General features: G+C 32.7%; 2 protein-coding genes across 4 annotated transcripts in view; both read right to left on the bottom strand.

The window, feature by feature from the left end:
- The window catches only part of AP-1-2beta (Adaptor Protein complex 1/2, beta subunit), a 31,129-nt gene extending 25,488 nt beyond the window's left edge, over window positions 1–5,641 (bottom strand). The window contains exons 1-6 of one of the 3 annotated variants that reach the window (XM_074170753.1): window positions 5,623–5,641; window positions 4,749–4,866; window positions 4,530–4,700; window positions 4,031–4,211; window positions 2,528–2,662; window positions 1,837–2,210 (exon numbers count right to left, since the gene is read on the bottom strand). In XM_074170753.1, the coding sequence (XP_074026854.1) occupies window positions 1,837–2,210; window positions 2,528–2,662; window positions 4,031–4,211; window positions 4,530–4,700; window positions 4,749–4,856 (969 nt within the window). In that variant the 5' untranslated portion in view covers window positions 4,857–4,866; window positions 5,623–5,641. Of the gene's footprint in view, window positions 1–1,836; window positions 2,211–2,527; window positions 2,663–4,030; window positions 4,212–4,529; window positions 4,701–4,748; window positions 4,867–4,937; window positions 5,099–5,622 lie in introns of those variants that run through there. The other 2 variants (XM_074170751.1, XM_074170752.1) reach the window with 2 other exon arrangements.
- Window positions 5,642–12,606: 6,965 nt separating this feature from the next.
- SdhD (Succinate dehydrogenase, subunit D) lies at window positions 12,607–13,639 on the bottom strand. Its single transcript, XM_023170340.2, has 3 exons — window positions 13,481–13,639; window positions 13,143–13,422; window positions 12,607–13,090 (listed from the first exon to the last, which is right to left on the bottom strand). The coding sequence occupies exons 1-3, from the start codon at window positions 13,521–13,523 to the stop codon at window positions 12,907–12,909; spliced, it is 507 nt and encodes a 168-aa protein (XP_023026108.1). The 5' UTR covers window positions 13,524–13,639; the 3' UTR covers window positions 12,607–12,906.
- Window positions 13,640–21,644: the final 8,005 nt, after the last annotated feature.

Here is a 21,644-nt window from a genome sequence, read left to right as displayed (position 1 = left end):
AAAAAACTCGCAAAAAAATCAGTTAAAAACTTAATAGAAATAAATTTTAGAATTCTTCCAATCGTAAATCATAAATGACAAATAATATAAGTCAATCTTTGAATATAACCTAATATGTAACTTGTCATTGTTACAAATTTCAAACAGTATTTTCTGTATTTCATAATTTTATTTTTTTTTAAATATTATGTCTCTTTATACATATATACAGTGCGGACGTAAATAGTTTCCCCTCCTCTTAACTTTTGAAGGAAACAAGATATAAAGGTCGGGCGGTAAAATGGTATAATATTTAGTACTGTTTGATAAGAAAGACAATAGTATTGCATCACTCAGTGCCGAGAGGGCGCTATCAACTTTTTTTTATATAAAAAGGGGGTCTTGTGATAATTTGTTTGAATGGTATTTCAATTCTCTATCCAACATGTTTCAATTTTTGAGAATCGGATCAGCCATTCCTGAGTAATTAGCAATTTTATACTAGTTTTAAGAATTCACAAAAGGGCGTAATTTTATGAATGGATTGAGTGCTTTATCTTGTAATGTTATCCAGATTGGTGCTGAAGAAGCAATAAGACAAGTGTCTTTTATTCCGAAACATTAAGTCCGTTACAGTATTCCATGTAAGTGAAATTTTATCTCTTTCATATACTATATTGTATAGCAATCCTCTAAATGATATCTGAATCAATTCCACACGAATGTTTGGAGTGCAAACTCAATAGGAAGAAGTGTTTTTTGTATAATACAATGTTCATATGAAAGTAGTTGTTTTGAGAGGGTATTTTCTTTCAGTTTGTACCTGAAAATTATTAAATTGATGGATGTAGCCTTTACTACGTGGTAGGAGATCATAATGAAAAGAGAAATGAAAATTTCTATGTTTTTTACCACTTTTATTTGTAACTAACGTTATTGAAGTTTCGTCCTATACGGACATTCTCAAACTTATACAATAAACTAATAATGATTCATTACATTCGCCATTATATACCATCCCTGTAGGTACTAATAGAAATAGAGGTACTTGACTTGATTGAGTACCTGAATTTACAGTTCGCAATGTGGATGTACCAATTTGAAAACCGGAGAGTAAATTAAATCAATTAGATCATTTAACAGGTTGCACCCACAATGTTAATGCTTGTTGATTTCCAAGGATTCTAAATGATTGAGTTTGAATCCTTTTCTTGCATAGTAAAGAATTTCCGTATCGTTTAGATTCAGAAACTTGTGAGTGCATGCCAAAGAATGGTTTGAAAACGTCAAATCATTTTTTTTCCTAGTCTGAAGGACCTTTCATGTTCAGCATACCGTTTTTGGAAATTTCGGCCGCATTGTCCCACATAAACACTATTACACTCCGGACACTTGAGCTTAAAAACTCCAGATTTTTCAAACTTGTCAAAAAAATCCATAACTAAGGTATGAAAAGAAACAATTATTGTGAGATGTTTAGTGAATATCTCACAATAGAGTGTTTTTGTAATACGTTCATCAATTTAGATGAAGAATTGAATTACCTATCAAACAAATCATCATGAAACCTCCCCCCCTTCAATTTGAAAAATAAAAGTTGAAAACACTGAAGTCTTCCTTATCAAAAATTAGTAAAAACGATACATGTTTATGTAATTTTTGATATCTTGTTCCATTCAAAAGGTAAAAGGGGAGGGACTATCTACGACTGCACTGTATATAAAAGACATTCAATTGCTATTCTGCCTGTGTATGTTGTTTGTATATGTGTATAAGTAAAATTCTTTTTATAAATTTCAAATGATGACAATACAAATAAGCACAAGTAAAAATTCAGGTCTAGGAAAAGTATCTCACCTTCATTTCATGTTTCAGAATATCCGGTTTTTTTTGCACAATCAAATTTATATTTCTCAATGCAACATACTGGACTTCAGGTTCAGAACTAAGTAGCGTAACCAGAGGTGGTGCAAGCTTCTTGCTCATAGTGCTGCAGAATTCAGTATCCCCTGCTAGAATCTCCATCATTTTGATCAGAACTTTGACAGCTGACAGTACAACTGCAGCATTCGCATGTGCCAAACGTGGTGTTATACGTTCGCAAATACTTTGGGCCTCACGGTCATCTCTTGGAGTATAGTTGGAAAGGGAATCCAAAATGAAAACTTGACCCCATTCAGTACATTCGTTGAGAGCTGTCAGCAGTTTGTTTATTGTGTTGGTGCTGAGTTCTAAAGAAAAGTAAATCTTTAATTTATTTTGGAAAGGATGGAAAAATATATCAATAAAATTAATAAATTGAACTTCTCATTAATGCTCTACATTCAAAATGTGTTTATCAATAAAAATTATCCTCAAACAATTAATTAACTTCTTCATAAATCAGAAGCTTACCTATATAGTCCTTTCAATATTTTAAAACAACTATTATTGAAATTTTGATGATATTCATGAATATGCTTTATTTATTTCATTACTGACAGATGTTTATCTCACATATGTTTTGAGCTCAAAGTTAGTATTGAATAGAAAAAAAAACTATTCTTACCAACAAGAGGTTGACCAGTTGGGCTGCTTTCATTGATTTCAGACAGTGCTGCAACAGCATTAGCAACCACCATTGGATTAGAATCACTCAATAATTCTTTCAACTGTTCCAGAAATCCTTGATCTTCAACTAATCCTGAAACAATTAATTTAAAAAATAAAAAGATAGGCTCGAATAAGTAAATACCAAAGTAAATATTATTAATTCATTCAATCATCACATTAATTAGACTACATGTTGTTTCCAAAAGTTATCAATTGCTGTGACCTTGTTCTACGAAGAGTATAAGAATAAGCATCTGAAGACGGGTTAGTATCATCAGAAGTATATGAAAATGAAAAGATTAAAAACTGATTCTTTAGTTTTGATGATTTAAAGTTATCAATACTATAATAACTAAAATAAAGTAGTTGCAGAGTAAAAACCAACTTGTTTGCGTTATTGCGAATATTAATTTGGTCAATCAACTGTTCTATCATGACTATTCAATTATTTGTTTGACGGGTAGACCCAATACATAGTTAAGAAACAAGCATTTTCAAACTGATTTTTCTGGCAGTAAAATTCTCACAATAACCTTAAAAATAATCTACTACCTCATGATGATTGTCGAGAACTCTTGGAGTTAAGAAAATATTTTTAGGCACATTGGATCCTAAAAAGTTAAATTTTATAAGAGATACAGAAAATAACTTGTGTCTGTTTTCTACGAAGTTATTTTCTTGATCCTATAGTCAATATAAGTTACTACAAAATCAATAGGTCATCAATCAAATAAATTTTATAAGCCTGCAGATTCCATGACCTCGATGGATTACTAAAACAATTTATTGTTTGAAGATTTATATTTTTCTAATTTCAAATTAACTGAAGAAGATGAAATTTCATTATTTATTATTTCCGTATATGTTCCACTTTGGAATACTGCATGTTTATTCACAACTGCTCCAAGTCAAGATATTCAGTTTATCAATACAAAACATTAAAAAAGTAGATGAAGAATTATATGATCTATTTTTAGAAAAATTCGAAAACCATTTATGGTATTCGAGTCCTGAAGCAACAAGTTTACCATTTTTTTATTGAAAATATATCTTATAATGTAAAGCAAAAATGGTTGCTGCTTTAAAATTGAGTGATGATGAATAGTTTGATATTTCCATACGTATTATTTTTAATTTTTTACATATTTTTACAGTATAAATACATCCAATTTCAATGAATATCTAATTAGGTGAATATCTAAAGGTGATTTGAGTTTTATAGTTTACAGACGTTTCCTCGGCGAATGCACTGTAACAGTTAATGAAATAAGATATGTGATGGAATCAGCCAATACTTGATGAAAATCCATAACATATTCAAGAAACATGTTATTGTGAGAATTTCACTAAACCATTTTACAAAGAGGCAAGATGTGTTTTGCTATATAATAGCTTCTTCAGGCACGCCTTTACTCTGAAATAAGAAACGAAAATAAATAAATGCTGAAATTAAAAATACCTGAGGAAATATCATAAAGTTTAGCAACACAAACAGCTGCAGTTTTTCGTACGTAAGGATCTTCATCTTTCAGACACTTTCTTAAAGGTTCACATAAATATTCTGTGATCTTGTCCACTCTTATACATCCCATAGTTCTTACTGCCAGTGCTCTGATAAGTGGGTTAGGATCTTCGCAATCCTAAAAAACAATAATAGATCAGTTTAAGAGAAAAATTCATGAGAATTAACTGATGAAAAAGGAACCAATAATAAATGCCTCGATGTAACAGCAATCATCGTGGAGCTTATGAGAGGGGCTTGTTTATCTTAAATATGCGACATTTTAATTTTCTGTTGAAACCATAGTGTCTTCATCAGAGGGAATTTCTATTATTACTTGTATTAGATCATTAATTACACAGACAAGTAACGAGAGGTAATTTTTTAAATGAATGCATCTGAAGAATATCTTGATGAGATAGAGACAAACTCATTTATGAATCAAGGGAAGACTTACTTTAACAAAAGTGTTAACAGCCATTATTGCCATATCTGGTTGGGACTTGGCATAGTTCATTAAATATAGATAAACTAACTTCTTCAACTCTAGATTATCGGTTTGCATACAGTTTACTACATCAGGAAATAGAGCTGAGACATCTTTACCAACCGTCATAGAGGCTATCACCTAAAAATTAAGTGTTGATTTTGTCTTGAAAAATTCAGTACATCTTACCTTCTTAACAGCTTCCTTTTTCTTCTCTTTTTTGTCATTGTTTAATTCTGATTTCAATTCGAAGATTTCCCCCTTCTTTGTGGTTGTAAAATATTTAGAGTCGGTCATGTTAGAATTACTGTAAATTAAAACATTGGGGATTGTTTCAGAAAAAAACCAGTAGTGTAAATGTATATAAAAAGCCTGTACCTACATTTATTCACAATTATAATTTAATGAACTGAAGGGAATGGAGAGTGTATATTTTTCAATAAAAACGCCTACCACTTTGAATTTGACAGAACTTTCAGAAAATTGACATTCTGAATTCAGATGACAGCTGTGTGTCTCCAAAAATTTGTCACGTCACCTAATTAGTAGCCACTACAGTAACGGCGAGCTATGAATAGTCACTAATTGTTTAGTTCATTTGTTAATATAATTTTGACAAAGGCATCATTTGTTTATTTCATAGACTAATAATTTGTACTTTATAGGTATTATTTGATTGATCATTACAATATCTGCTTTCGCCCCTTACGAACAACATCACTCAGAAGGCGAAACTTATATAAGCTAAGGATTAACGAAGTCTTGTGACCCTTCTCCCAAATAAAGATATTTCAATTTTCTATACAATGAACTTTAATATTTTGAAATTAGATAACCGGTTGCGGAGTACCTAATTGATTTATGAATTGGAGACTAGTAAAAATGATAATTCCTAACTTTGCAACCAAACCAGGATCGAAAGATATCCAAAGTTAGTTATCACAAGTTAAACAAACTTTGTAATGGGTAATTGAACCAAAGTATTCGACAAAAAAACGCATTTTTGTTTTCAATCCGATTCAGGAATATTTTATGATATAGATGAAAATCCACACCGTGTTACCTAAGAATATTGGAACGATTCACCCTAGTAATAGAAGGTTTGTTCTGGTTCCCAAGTTTGTACTGTTCAAAATCTTACAAAATAAGTGAGTCAGTTGTGGACTGGAGAAGTCTACGGGACAACATGCTCAGTATTCAGTGGGGTGACTTTTTTCTGACAGAACAGTCCGGACAGAGAACCAAAACAGGTCTAGAGTATCGCGTCACCTTGACAGCTGTCACTGTTGACACAGATTCTCTTTATTTTCTAAATATTCAAAAATGATTCGCGCCAGATCTGTAGAGAAAGAAAACAAAACCTTAGTTACTTCGAGATCTGCCGTAATTTATGAGGCAGAAAAGGTGTTCAATACAACATTTCCTGATAATCCGATCTACCTAAAATATATCATGAAATTTACTGAAAATTTTCAGACAAATGGAAGCTAGAGGAATTGGTTGAAATATATCTGACGATAAACGAATAGAAATTGTTGCATCTGTAGTAAATAACCCCCTGCCGTCCACGACAACAGTTACTCGTGTGATTGATGTCTGAACAACTACTATCAATGAAAACCTCAGAAGACATCAGTGACATCCCTATGAACTGAAGATATTACATGAATTAAAGGAAGGTCAACGTTTCGCAGTATAAGTTTCAGAGCTTTTCCTCCTCTAACAAATATGTGGCTACACTACGTAGCCGAAGATTGGCAGGAAAAAAGTGGATTTGGAACCTGCCATTAGAAGGGCGGCATGGGAGTTAACCGATCTGATTTTTGATGACTTACATTCATCAAATTATTTTTGAGTGTATGTTATTTAAAAGAGGTGGGAAAACTTTTAGAGATTAGCGAAAAATGTGAGCTTGGTGTGGTACCATGTCATGATTATCAAATCAAATTTATTTATCACGGAAGTCCATACAAATTTATAAAATACACATCATATTACCTTTGTATGGTTAGTCTATATACAATGATATTATCTTATTGGACTAGTCATAACAGAGCCTACAAGCTAGAGCAATACTAACACAAAATAAGTATATAGGTATTAAAAATAAAATAAAACATCTAAAGTTACAAAAATACAAACATAAAATAAATGTATATTATAAAGAAGTGCCGTCTATTTATAAATAAAAGAAACAATTCTACAATCAATAACATCAAAATAACAGTACGTTAATAATATTGATAATATATAATAATATAATAATAATAATAATGAACATGCGCAAAGATACCTTCATCAAAAATTCATCTAAAGAATTAAATACGTTTTCTTTGTGAAGAGCGTTCCTGAAGCAGTTTAGATTTGACAGTTGATGAGTTGGACCAAACAGTTCCTTGAATCGATAAAAAAAAATGTATAACTTGATAAATATGGCAGTTTTGCCCAATCATTAGTCGGGAGAAAGGTTGACGTATATTTTCACACTTTCTAGTTGAATACATACATATATATATATATATATATATATATATATAATATATATATATATATATATATGTATATATATATATATATATATATATATATATATATATATATATATATATATATATATATACTATATATACTTACCCATTGAATATTTTTGTGAATTATTTGAATTAAAAATTTTGAAGAATTTTGTGAACTGATAATCGAAGCAGACTTGAAGCCTTTTCTTTATGACATTTACCCCTTCCTACCAAAGAATATCGTAGAGAAATATCTATTGAAATAATGGGAGCCCAACTCACAAGAGGAAGTAGCGCTTGTGGGAGAGAGAGAAAGTTTGTCTTGAACAGAGCCCTTTGAAGACATTATAAGAAAAAAGAGCAACGTGAATAAAGATGATATATACCTACTTTGATGTTTGCTGGAAACTTGACAGTGGATGACTTCATAGCATCGGGTTGATGGAATTAGTCGATAATGGAATTGGTCCACTCATAGCTTTATCATAGTAGCTACGTTGGAAGTTTTCATATGCATAATAGACTGATGAATCTAATTTCTTGTCGAAATCCGGATTCCAGCGCTCATATGGGTATACTTCTGAGTTCAAATATAGAATAATAATAATAATAATACTCGCATGTATGAATTTTGTTACATCCTTTGATATATTCTTGGATTGGTCGGTTTTTGGAAGGCAATAATGATGTATCGAGGTTTTTCAGACTATTCGTTGTCTTCACGGCCCATATATTTGAATTTGCTTACCATTATTACCACTTCAATTGAAGGTTCAGAAGTTTTAGTTTCTGGTGGTCTTCCAGTTCAATATGCCTGATTCGTCTCCATTTCATTCTATTATTTTTCAAATCTGCATCGACTTGAATTATCGTGCTATAATCAGAATAAGCTCCCAATTGTAATTTTTAGCAGAGCCTCTGAGATACTTCATGGGTAAAATTCACCACTGAATACATTGCTGACGGAATCCAATATATCTTATTTATTCACATCAAGCCCCTATCCTATCGGTGGTAGCAAATTTGTATGTGTTTGTCCGAATAATATCATTGTTTTAATTGTGGTGGTTATGCCGGCTTTTCGAACAACAGCCACTTGCTCGCCACCCCATTTCATAACGAATGTCGTTGACGAGATACGTGAGGGCGTTATTGGATAGGTAGCTTGGTGACATTAAACAGGGTGAACTTTTCCTCCATATGAATGTAACTGTCTATAATATTGAGAATGAGGTCTTGAAAATTTATTGGCATTCTGAATTCATCCGAATTTTTGTAATATGGTGAACCATATGTTTTATATGTATCCTCGTGAAAGCAAATGAGTGAATGACCAAACATGGTTATAACTTGCTCTCTGTCAAGAAGTAATAGCTACTGAATTACAATTTTATCAGCTCCAGCTTCATAAAAATTGTTGTTACAAATGAAACTGGTCATCACCTAGAAGCTTTTTTTACTTTGGATAGACTCCAGTGAGTTTCTTCGAGCTCTTGATCTGCTCTGTGTCTGGCGGCAAGGTAGTTTGAATTCTGTGAATGAGCAAAATATCGTGCCTTATGCAAGCAAAATCGAGTTGATTCAGTTGATTGATACATATATCATCTATCACAAACCTTTTCTGTGATTTCGAGCAAGGACCGAAATACTGATAACCAAGTAGGGTAGGGAGGGGGAATGGCGTTGACTTAAGGAAAACATGGTGTTTTTAAAAAAATATTTATTATTAAAATAACTACCTTCATTTGTTTCCATAGCATTCCTTTATTGTATTAAACGATAAAGTACTCATAAAGGATAAATAGAAAATTTCATCCAATACCTTAGATGCCGATGAAATCAGTGGTGCTGTAAATAACAATTTGACTTTCTGTAACTGTTTGAAATAAAGGTTTCGTAGCGCGTAGTTTCATATGGTTAACACGCGCATGTTTGATTTTTTTTCAAGATAAAACTTGATATGATTATTCATCTATTATATGAATATTATAATGAGTACTACCTTATTTATTTCTATACACAAGTTAGACAATTTTGTTTTATTTACAAGAAACAAAATCTTTCTGTTTCAGAATGCAATTCCATAAAAAAAATATTAATTTCTACTCCCTTCGTAACATACGTGTTCAAGATAATATAATTTTTGAAATACCTGAACATACATGTTGCGGTACTTATTTCCTCTTTCCTAACACCAGCGGAAAATCGTTTTGTCGGGAGAAACTAAAAAATGAACCCGAGAAGGTAACTGAAATACTATGCTCGAAAGAAGCTAGTGGCTGACATGAGCGCGTGCGAGAATATCGAATCAGCTGGTAAAAAGGAAACTTGTCACACACAAAAAAAAAAGAAAGTTCAGAAAATATTTTTTTAGGTTCCATGAAAAACCTGAACAAAGCCTTCTTGAAAGAAAATAGTGGTCTCAAATGCCACTACTACTTCACTAAACAGAGGACAGTTTATGTGAAGCCACCTACTGTAGATGGAAGAGATATAATTGCTTAAGTTACATGCAAATGTTACCTATGTGGGTAATACATTAAATAACAATGAAGTAATTGTGCATTGTGTGTGTATTGATTCGGTATCCTGTATGAAACGAGTTTGTTTGGAGTGCAAGAACCGGTGCATATATTATGATAAAAATAACCAGAGATTGTAGACTTGCGACAGAAGATAAGTAACAGAGAAGTTGTAGAAAAGGCAGAGAGAAAGGTAAACATTACAATAAATGTACCAGGTACTGAAAAGCTCACAATTGAAGAAGTGATCAATAAATTTGAGAGGGAGCTGTAAAACTTCAAAACGTACATCCACAATATCAGATACCAATACAAAGCTTACTGACAGTGCATCGACGGGCTGACAGAAAGTGAAATAGCATTACATATAGATTTTAGTGTGAATTTTGCCTGCAAGTATCACTCTGAAGTCCAGTCCCACCATATCGGTGGTTCTCAATCAAATCACTCTGCATATATCAGTGATGTATCTTTTTCCAGCAGAAGCAAAGACAAAACAGGTAACTTCATAATGTGCAGTGTTATCCAATCAGAAAATTGGAATTAAATGAAAAACACCCTGCTGTAACAACTGTTCACTTCTTCTCTAATGGACCTGCAACCCAGTATAAGCAAAAGATAAACTTTTACCCAATGGCAAACAGGTTTTTTGAATATCCTGGAACTTTCTTGAATCAGGGCACTATGAAACGCCAAGCTGATAACATAGTAGCTAGAGGAAACGATATTGCAGATGTGTTCCAATTCTTTTCCACACTTCAAGATGCCAACAAAATCAAACTGTACATGGTGACAGATGAAGACGTAGAACAGGTAGCACCAATGATTCCAAGTAACATTGTGCCTCTGAAAGGAACAATGCAAGTCCACCGAATGTTCACGGAAAGTTGTGGAATCTTGAACCATAGGATAATAAGTTGTTTATGTGAGCAATTCTGTCCTTGCCACTTTCCTAAAACTTAGCCTCTGCTTGATACCCAACAACAGCAAAATACTGTGGACAAGTTCTCATCTAACAAAAAAGAAGACGATATAATTCATGATGTGGAAGATTTCACGCTCGTTGATATTACAAACACAATTGAGATGCCCCGAAAAAGTTTTATAATACTGTGTATAGCCCAGATGATTCATCTGATGAAGATCAGCCTATGGCTACCCTTAAAACTAAAGATCCAACTGATCGAAATGCCGTCTGCAGTACTGCTTATCAAACACTCTAGCCTGAAGACATTCATCTTATGAATATAAAAGACAGAGTACACGTATTGGTTGAAGTACGAAGCGAGAGAAAAATCCAATACACTTAAGCTGGAGTAGCAAAAAGTACTATCGATGAAGGAGATGTGTTGGTAATGTTCCTAAAAACAATCGATGATAGTGACAGACTTTAAATTGGTGGAGAAAGACGTATCAGATGTTCCTTTTGATGATTTGATTGAAGTCTTACCACATCCCAGTGATATTAAAAAGGAAAAGAGACAATATTTCCAGTTCGAAAAGCCTCTGTCAGTATTCAAAAAATAAGACTATCAGTGGCTTCAAAATTGAGATATTGTCTTGCAAGATTGTGCATTTTATGTTTCAGGTAATTTTAATTCGTTGTCAAGTTAGACTAGATTTTTTATGTACTTGTGAGTAGTCATTTAATTAATCAAAATACAAATCTCTCATTCTAAAGGTTCACAAATGTGATTTCATTAAAAGTTCGATCTCATGTTATTTTTTATGAGTGTTGAAGACTGATAAAGATTTATAACAAAATAAATGATTCTAGGAAAATGAACCTGTTTTATTCCAAAACTCAGCCTGGTATCCCTTAGAAAACAACTCTGTCACGTAAGTTACTACTCTGTCACGATGTTGTTTCCTTGTAGGAAAATTGTTTTGGTCGTTTATATATTTTATTATGACTAGTGCAATACTGGAAAATTTATACCTATTCATAATAGTTGATGATATTGCCGTCTGTAATATTCGTATTTATTTGTGAATGGTAATGAAAATTTGTAACAAAAAAAATACTTAATATTAGCAGAAAATATGACACGAGTGTTATAAGATCATGAATAAAACCTAATTTATAAATAATAATTTTTGGAAAATGAATGAGAGTTCACATTATCTGTTTCTCTTTACAAATATATCTATCTACGAGAGCTCTCTTTTGTAACACAAATACCATATTCACCAGGTATTTCCCCAGAAACAAGTTCCAAAACTTTAGATGGGACTCTATTGATGTGAAGTAGTATTGATGCAGACAAACTCAATTCTCTAAACATAATTCTCACTGCAAAAAATTCAGTTGATAGTTTCTTGTATAAGTTCTAAATGTGCATATCAAACGAGAGACGATCATCAACATATGAGTCTAAAAATTTTGTTGTTAATGTGTCATCCAAAGTGCACCTAAAGGATCTATTTGCATCATACCACCAACTAAATCATCTTTAATACTTCCATTGATATCATACCGGTTCTTTTTGTGAATACTATCGTGGTGTCATCAGCAAATGAAATGAATTCTTCTTCAATATTGATAAGAGATAGATTGTTCATTCCAGAAACAATAATCAACCAACAGAAACCTGAGAAACCCCACACTGATCCAACAGATATTTAAACCATTTCTAAGCAAAATCTATGTTTAAAATCTGTTTTTCGCTAACCAGCTGTTGCACCCCTACTAACAACAACTCTCAAAAGTCGAAAACTTGTGCAAGCTAAGGACTAACGAAGTCTTACCTTTTAACGTGTGATTCTTAGCACGGAAACCATATATTTCTAGATGTAAGATTACAAAATACAGATCACAAAAAGAGTTGGATGACTGCAACATATTCTACGAATGCCAAAGAACAACTATTCTAGGAGTACCACAATCAAGATAAGCAAAGAAGAGCTTGTTCAAGAAAGAATAGTTAAATGCCATTCATTGTGATAAAGGGAAAATATGGGAATGATAAATCGGAGAAAACGAGCTAGGGAGCGGAAAAAACTAACCAAAAGTAAAGTATTCTACAGCCTTTATATATAATCAAAACACATTATTTCAATAAACATTTAGGTTGATCCTGAGATTAACAACAGCACCCATTTTCATCAGGCTGAAAATTTCAATTATTCTTGAAATAACATTTCATGTTATTGTTTACCCATGAATTAAACTCTGTAAAATGTATGATTCCAAATTCATTCATTGCTAAAACACAAACTAATCTGAATTACTTTTATGAAAGTAATCAAAATGATACATTGAAACTCATATTTATTCACAAAATTGGTAACTTAACAGCAGTTGTAGAATATCTACTTTTTGATTTCCCAAAACTTCCTCACAGTTTGACCGATACCAATACAGTCGTGGTTGTAATACAAAAGACCACCAAGTGTAGCTATAGAAATGATGTAAAGCAATCCAAGGGCAAGTTTTGGTATAGCAGCTCCAAATATGATGGGCCTGATATAATCTACAGCACAAGCTTCCAATCCCCTGGAACATTAAAATATTAACAAAAGCTTGCCACAGATTACCCCCTTCTTACCAGTGGAAATGTACTACAGTCAAAATGGCAAATAAGTCGTCCAAAATGATATTTGGTGTTAAAAATGTAGCAGGAACCACTCCCAAGAGAGCAATAGAAACTGCTTTTTCGATACCCCACAATTTGCTGTGATCTGCTGACATACTACGTTTAACAAGAAATTGGTCATTTCTGGCACAGCGTGCAGGTAGACATACATTCTGGCTGATTCTATTCAGTAGTTGTGAATAAGGTTTTCTAGTGCTTACTGTTACTGTATTTTTCAGGATATTGGCAAAACCTGTAGGAGAAAAACTTATGTAATACTATGATACCACAATCAAATCAAGTAACACTACCAGAGGTTTTAGATGCGTTTCTTATAATACATGATAAAGCCATTTTTTGATGATTTATCTTAATTGGATATTAAATTTCCCAAGAAACAAATATAATGATAAATTTTGTATGCTGTGATTTGTTGACTTTCAAAGTAGTCAGTATGTCAGTGTCAGTGTTGCCAAGAGTAAAAAAATGTCATATTTGTAGCTTGGGCTGCTTAGAAGAAAGAAATGATATACATATGCCCTTTTTTATATATACTTTGTCTAACCAACCACCCAAACATTATCATGCATAGTGCACGTGATCTCCCAGAGAAGGCTACTTGAACAGAGTCGCACTAAAGGAACGACCGAAATTTTACCGTATCAGTACTTGACATTTTAAAATTTTTAAACATTGAAATCCCTTATATGTACACACCATAAGCGTTAAAACATAATTGACCACTCCTTCCGAGAATACCTATCACAAAGAAGCGACATTAACGTCGGATCCTTTGATGTTCGGTGTCCCAACTCCGAACCGAAGATTTTGAGTGATAGACAACCTGGTTCACTGAGAAAAATGACCTCTCAGCGATATACACTAATAAAAATACATACTCTTACGTTCTAGTATAGTACGTGGGCTCACTGTGAAATATAAAATTATAGTGTGAAGGGCATCTTACTGCATTCAATTTTCATATTGCTAATTGAACAACTTTCGCAGTAATAATAGAAAAGATTCAACTATGTGGCCAATTTATTATTATTTATGATGAATTGGCTTTTAAGAAATAAATTAAATTACTTACTTTGTAAATCCAATTCATTAGATAGAAAATTAAAATAAAGTTAAGATAATAGAATAATGCTTATATTATATAATCAATTTATATCCTCTGAAATAAATAAGTCCACTAAGGATGAAATGAATAGAAGTGGCTTTTGTTATTTTATGTAATCTTAACTTAAACTTTCATTAACAACATCAATACAATCTGAGGGTTCTAATTGAGTAAGGTTCCAAATGAAAAAATAATGAAACAAGATATTTTACCAAAACCTCTAAATTCAAAAATTTGACAGAATCTTAAGTTTCCTTTTTACAGTTTTATCTTTGGTATTATTGATATCTCTATTAGTATATTTGATACTATAAAATTTTTTCATTCTTATGAATAGCTTAATTATGTATATTTTTGGAAAATTTTCACAAGGATGAAGAAAATCTACATCCTTCATTTGGTTGAATAATATATTCGAAACTGCCCCCCAGTAGAAATTTCTGTGAATCGATTGTTAAATAAACATTCCAACTGATATATAAAATTAATGAATTCATCTGGTGGTGAGCGCAAATTTCCAAACATGTTTTTTCCGTAGTATAAGCTTTAAAATAGCTTAACAGACGATTTACATGCAAAGTCCTGCACTTCGTGCTGAAAGAGTGACACACATAACATGTATGAACTTGAAGAGTTTTTTTTAAATGTATCCACAAACGTAACTGAATGAATTCTGAGTACATAGGTACATCTTCATTTTAATAATCATAATCCGAAAGGGTAAGGGCTGGAGAAAAGTGATTCTCATCTGATATAAATATATCTTTTACGTTTGTGGATTGTATACTGATTAATAAATCATCTAAATCATTCTTACAATTCATATGGCAAAACAACTTCTGGAATGCCCTTTGAAATTGTATGGGGGTCAGATTAACATAATATTATTTCCGCATTGTTGTCTTACATCACCAAAACAATTTTCAAGACAATCTGAATTGAGTCGTCTCGTTTTTGAATATTTATAATTTAATTTGGAAAGCTTATCCCATATTTTAATTACACTATTCATTGAAATAATCCAGCATTTTCTAAATTTGACTCGATTTGTGACATTTTTGTCCTCTGAATTGAAAATTTCAAGATTTTTCAAAAACGTTAAAGCCTCTTCAAAAAAATCTAATTGGAATTTCGAAGCTTCAAAAACGTTTTTGTATTTATAGGAATGTCGTAAAGAACACGAATCCAACAAATCAAAAAGGTTATTGAATGTCTCTATTACTTGAATTGTACCGTGTTAGGAATCACACGTTGAAAGGTAAGACCTCGTTAATCCTTAGCTCGCACAAGTTTCGACTTCTGAGGGTTGTCGTTCGTAGGGGTGCGACAGCTGGTTAACGAAAAAACAGATTTTAAAACAGATTTTTTTTAAACAGAAGAAGCAGGAAGTAAGTTCATTGCCACGAATGCATTCATTCCACTGGCAACTGTACGGCTTAGAACTTGTGCTGCTAGACTCACTTTCATTTTTTCAAAATTGTTTGGAGTGATATGTAATTTGGTAAGATTTGGTGCAAATCTATAAAATTGTCCTGTCTTGCTCATGAAAAGAGCGCACAAAAGACCAAGATGTTCCTTTTCCTTCAAAATAAAATGAATGTTTTGAAAAAATGTTTTTAGTAGCTTTTATCAAATGACTTGGATCAAAAAAATAAACAAGTTTTTTACCACCGAGCTCAACTTCAGATTCTTCTAAAGTGACCCCTAATAACTTCGACAATTCATGCCATCAATATGCAGACGTATATATATATTGGATAATTTAGAAATGCACTTATCCAAAATATCACGTAGATTTTTTGCTGGTAGCTGTGATTCAATGAAAAAAAAGCAATCGGTTGTTTCCAGGGAGAATAAAGTCCTCTAGCCATAATAACGAGAACATTTCTACATATGGAAATCCTCTTATTTGCCTCTCCAATATCTTCGAAACCAATAATTTCATCACATCCTGTATCAAAAAAAAGATTTGATTTTAAAGCCATCTCATCTATAGATATCACACATCGCTTGTCCTGTTCGAGCATTGTTTTAATTTTAATTTCAAGTGCCTTGAATATTGCTGAATTTTCCAAGCCCGGCCTACATGATATTTTTTTGGGTCATCCTTTGCAAACATCGTTTTGTTGGAAGAGTCAATAACTTGCTAAGATGTCTATAATTCCTAGAACTTGAAAAGTAGTTTATCAAAGCAAACTGCTTCACTTGTGGTTAATATCACTGTGGTTAATATAACTACCAATCCTTTGTTCTGGTGGAAGGCAGGCATATAGAGAAATATACCCTAAACTTGTAAATATTACCGTAAAATATTTAGCAATCGTGGCAACGTCAACAACATAATCTACAGAAAGACTATTTTCGAAGGCAGGATAAACAATGACAGCAAGAAGGAACCTACACTTGGAATTTGGTTTAGAATTTCAGCAGTGGTAATGAAAATTAAACTTTCATTAATTTGTGTTTTGGTTTCAGAATTGCATGAAAAGCAAATTTCACTTATTTTCAGGACTCATTTGTAAATTATCTTAAATTACCTCATAATTATTATAACTTTTAAAAATTTTGTTTGAATTATTCTCAATATCGAAATTCGATATTAATAAATATCGATATTATTCTTTTGATATATCGGTAATATCGATACTGATTAAAGACAGTAACACAGTATTTCCACAGCTTACTTACTATACAGCTGAAACACTCTCGGCGGCACCTTTGAAGTCGCAGTCTACGAGTAAGCGAGACAGAAGTATTGCTTTCTCTGTCGCACAGAGGGGAAAAGTCAGGGCCTGATTAAAACGATTATTTATTTAAGTAAAATTTTTAATTTCTGCCTGACAGGATCGGATTATGATTTTTTGAATCTTAATTTTAATATTACGATAAAACTAGGTTTGTATTTGGAGTTAATAAGGATTATTAAAAAATACATTACTCAAACTGATTTGGAAAATAATAAAATTTCGTTGTTATAGATTAAAAGATCTGGTGTGGGCCGACAAGGAGCGATTTATAAAATTATGGTCAGAATAATTACGATATTAGAGTTGTTATCTGTAACTTTACGAAAAGAATAGTGATTTATGAAAGTCGTTGATTGTGCAATAATGTTGTTCCTAAGGATTTAGATTTAGCTATTCTTCTTGAATGCTAGGTCATTATTAAGGTCCTTTCTCAGCTAGCAAAATAATTAAGATTTTCGCGTCTGAATTTTAATGTTCGACAGAGTACTTACAATTTTGCATTTATTGCTTGAACGTGGATCTATTTTAAGAAGAGGCAGGTACTTATTTCGAGAGCTGGGTGATATTTAAGGTTTTGGAAGTTGACGCTTTGACCAGCTTTGACGGTAATTTATCTTATATATTCCCAAACAATTTTACGACAACACGGTATAATCAAAAGTTTACTTTTTATTTACTTAAATATGCAAAAAAATATGATGTAAGAACTTACCGATTCGCATCCTTAGGAAAACGATAAAATTTCTTCTTCGAGTTATAACCTTTAATATAACAGTTTCGCACTGCACAAACATGATGATGTCCTGATGGTTTTTTGTCACTCATTTTACTACAGTTAAAAATTCAAAAATAAAACACTATGTTCAAAAGAATTACAAACAAAATGCACAAAATTATACACCCGCCTATGACGGCTAAACGTATAATAAGTAATACTGATCTCCCGACTGCACGCCATAGACGTCTTTTCCCCTAAGAGGCGGGGCATAAAGCCTGCGCGAGGGGATCGACGCAAACCGTTCCCGCCAAGAGAGTGTTTTAGCTGTATAGTAAGTAAGCTGTGGTATTTCTGTATACAGCAGTGATGGGATCATTCGAATTAAAAATAATCGGTCATTCGATTATTGCAATCACTCGAGATATCTCGAGATATCAAATGGAATCATTCGAATGATTCAGATCATTCGAATGTTGAATGTATCGAATAAAATTAGTAATGAGTGAAATAGTCGAAAGCAGTATTAAAGTCTTGCGCCGCTACGCACCAGTGCAGTGCCGGCCTATATACCGACAATTGTTTGTAGGATGTGGTGAAATACAGGTTGGGCTGAGAATGTTCAGAAATTTGTTGACGATAACATTTATTGAAAATTAATGGTGGCTTGTTAAAATATATTGAAAACATAAACCAAAAATTAAAGTCCTCACAAAAGTGAAAATCAATTATATGTCGGTTTAAATTGGTAGTGTTAGGTACTAAAAAACTTGCAAATTTGACACTGAACTTGACCATTTTCCTTTTTGTCGAAATGTTCCCAAACAATAGATTTCCTAGCTCCAGGCCGCATTGTTCAATATAAAAACAGTAATAATAACGGAATAAAGGTATCAACTACACAATAAGTAGGAGTAGAAAAAATAATGGAATTTATGAGTAATAACAGAAATTTCGTTACAACGGCTTCGAATCTTCCAAACTGAAAAATTATTGCCACTGTTTCAATTTCAATGTTCTCTGTTTGTATTCTTAGTGCGACAAATTCAAACAATCCTAACTCATAAAATAATCCACTTCATTCCTAATTTCGCAATTATTGTAGGCGTTTCACATGGCACATGACCTCATGAGCATCGAGTGATTGCGTGCTTATTGCTCGCATCGACGGATCTCGAATTAAATCGATGAATGACGAGTGACGTAGTATCCGAGTGATTTCATTCGAATGATATTTCGATTTTTGGGATCATTCGAGTACTCATCATTCGATTCTCAGAATCATTCGATTATGCCCATCACTAGTATACAGTAGTTTCACTCAGCGTCGGTCCCTTTGATGTCGGTGTCCAGGAGTTTCATTTTTTATAATGATGACGTATTTGACACTAATGACATTTCTCCCTACTACAATCTCAACCAAAGCGTGTATACACTGCTCAACATAACAACTATTCGTATAAACTGCTCAAAAAAAAACAGTCTATGAAAACCATGTTGGGCACCTGAGAAAATTGTACAAATGATAATTTTGCATTTGTGTAATATTGAAGTAACCCAGATCATTTGGGCAATGATGAACTAAGTTTCAAGTAGATTTTAAAAATTCATGGAATCGGCAGATGTTCATATTCGAATGTGACAAAATATATTTTCATTTCAACAAGAAAAAAGACAAGATAAAGAACGTGTTTTGTTATTCATGAACCATGGTACGAATCCATGCGAAATTTCTTTGTAGTGATTTTTGGGGCCAAATATAGCATATTCATTTATTGATTGGAGAATTCAAGATGGCGGACGAGTTTGCCGATTCGATTATATTAAGGACCAATTATTAAAAATATTCCTAATCGAATTCATCACTCAAGATTAAGGAATCTGTAGAGCCTATTCTTTCTGAATTATGTAGTTACTATTCAGGACTTGAAGAAGTAAAAAAGTAATTAAGTATGTAGTGTTCAATCATACAAAAATAATTTTTTTGTATGTATGTACTAACTATAAATGTATGTGAGAGTTTTCGGAGTCGGAAGTTATGAATTATTTACACTGTAAGATAATAGGTTGTTTTGCTGCTTCCAGCTTTTATCCAAGTAAAAATTGATAATAAAATCACTGACAAGTCCAAATGCATTTTGACTATACCATTATATATGTTTTCCGACAGAAAACAACTACTTCTTTAGCTAATAACTCGACATATATTGACAAATGTTGATATTTGAATCTATACAAGTCTAGATGTCTAATCAACCCCGAAAAGTTGCTGCGTAGATTAAAAACAGTTATTCTAAATGAAACATGTCCTATTAGTCAGCAACTTCTTATATAATGTAAATTTGACTATCAAAAATACCTTACGACTGTTAACGTTTCGGAATCCAAGTCTCCTCAGACATAAGTGCAAAGCTTCTCACTTTGGAGAAACAACTTTGCAAATAGTGGGACTTCGCCTGATTCGAACAAGGACCCAACTGCGGACCGTTTTGAAGTGTTCCTTATCAATGCAGACCATGCTATCACGGTTGTATACACACAGGGACTCGGTATTCCTCCTAGAGAGCTCTTGCACAGTACCATGGTTCATGAATAACAAAACTCGTTCTTCATCTTGTCTTTTCTCTTGTTGAAATTAAAATATATTTTGTCACATCCGATCCCATGAATTTTTAAAATCTACTTGAAACATAGTTCATCGTTGTCGAAATGATCTGGGTTACTTGAATATTACACAAATGCAAAATTATCATTTGTACAATTTTCTTAGGTGGCCAACATGGTTTTCATCGACTGTATTTTTTTGAGCAGTTTATATGAATATTTGTTATGTTGAGCAGTGTTTAAACGATTTGGTTGCGTGCCTGTCTTGAACTCGTCGTTTGCGCAGACCTGAGACTGCAACTCCTGGGTCTGCGTGTAGAAAATTCAAACCAAAAATCACCCGAAGTGGGATTACTGTATATAGTATACTGTGACAGTAATATCGATATCAAATATCTGCATTTGCTTTCGATATCCGATCTCTAAGTTTGTCACCGCGTCACAGATTATTTAATCTGTGACCGCGTTCTGTAGTATTTAGTTTTGGATAGGGCGCATGCGCGAACTTATTTTAGTCAAGCGTAACGGGGCTTAAAGCAATGTAGCAGAATTTTCTCTGCACGTCTTCTTGAGTTCAATAAGAATGGAGCCCAGTTGGCAACACTGTCTGATTGATGCTAGACCATTTGATAGTATATAGTATATAGGAAGTCACTCCCAACAGCTAAATAAAACACTAATGGCATTACTCTTCACTACCAATGAAAAAACCCATGTAGGTTTATGGAATATGAAATTTATTTAAAAAAATTATACCACGTCACCCATGCCATACAAAGAAACGGCCGACGTTCATTAACTATGTAGTTTTTATGCCATTCGAATGGACTTCATGCAACGAACATTCCTTATACTTATCTATTATTACTTAAAACCTGTAATTTGGTATTTCGCCACGGTTTTATCCAAACGATAATGAACAGCTGCCATAAGTTATGTATTGTTTTGGAGTTTGCTGTGTTTTTAATGGTTGAACTGTGGATTTGAGAGAGTAAGTGAAATCCATTGGTTCAGCTAACGATAAGTAAAAGGATTAACAACGATTTTTTAAAATAGCTGAGAGGACTTTGTTTCTGTCTTACCGTTTCAATCAGTTCTAATTTTTCAATAGACGTATCTGAACGATTAATTTCCCTATTCTGAAGAGACTAGATAACTTAGTAATTGTAGTCAGAAACACCGAAGAGAATAGGAAGAGAATAATCACAGTAAATATTGAGAAGAACTCAACAGTTGTTGGACAAATTTGTTGTCAAGTTGTCATTAGTCACTTTTTACTACTT

Source organism: Leptinotarsa decemlineata, unplaced genomic scaffold, assembly GCF_025532065.1.
Source record: "Leptinotarsa decemlineata unplaced genomic scaffold, Ldec_3_MD MMD2_P_RNA_scaffold_9, whole genome shotgun sequence".
Classification (NCBI taxonomy): Eukaryota; Metazoa; Arthropoda; class Insecta; order Coleoptera; family Chrysomelidae; genus Leptinotarsa; species Leptinotarsa decemlineata.
Note: the sequence above shows the minus strand (reverse complement) of the source record. Positions and strands in the feature narration are given on the sequence as shown.

What these genes read in the sequence shown, in the direction of transcription:
- SdhD (XM_023170340.2), bottom strand. Translation starts at nt 13,523, where the DNA reads ATGGCTTTATCATGTATTATAAGAAACGCATCTAAAACCTCTG. An exon ending in AAACGCATCTAAAACCTCTG is followed by an intron (nt 13,423 to 13,480) that starts GTAGTGTTACTT and finishes TTTCTCCTACAG; the next exon opens with GTTTTGCCAATATCCTGAAA. An exon ending in ACTGTAGTACATTTCCACTG is followed by an intron (nt 13,091 to 13,142) that starts GTAAGAAGGGGG and finishes TTAATGTTCCAG; the next exon opens with GGGATTGGAAGCTTGTGCTG.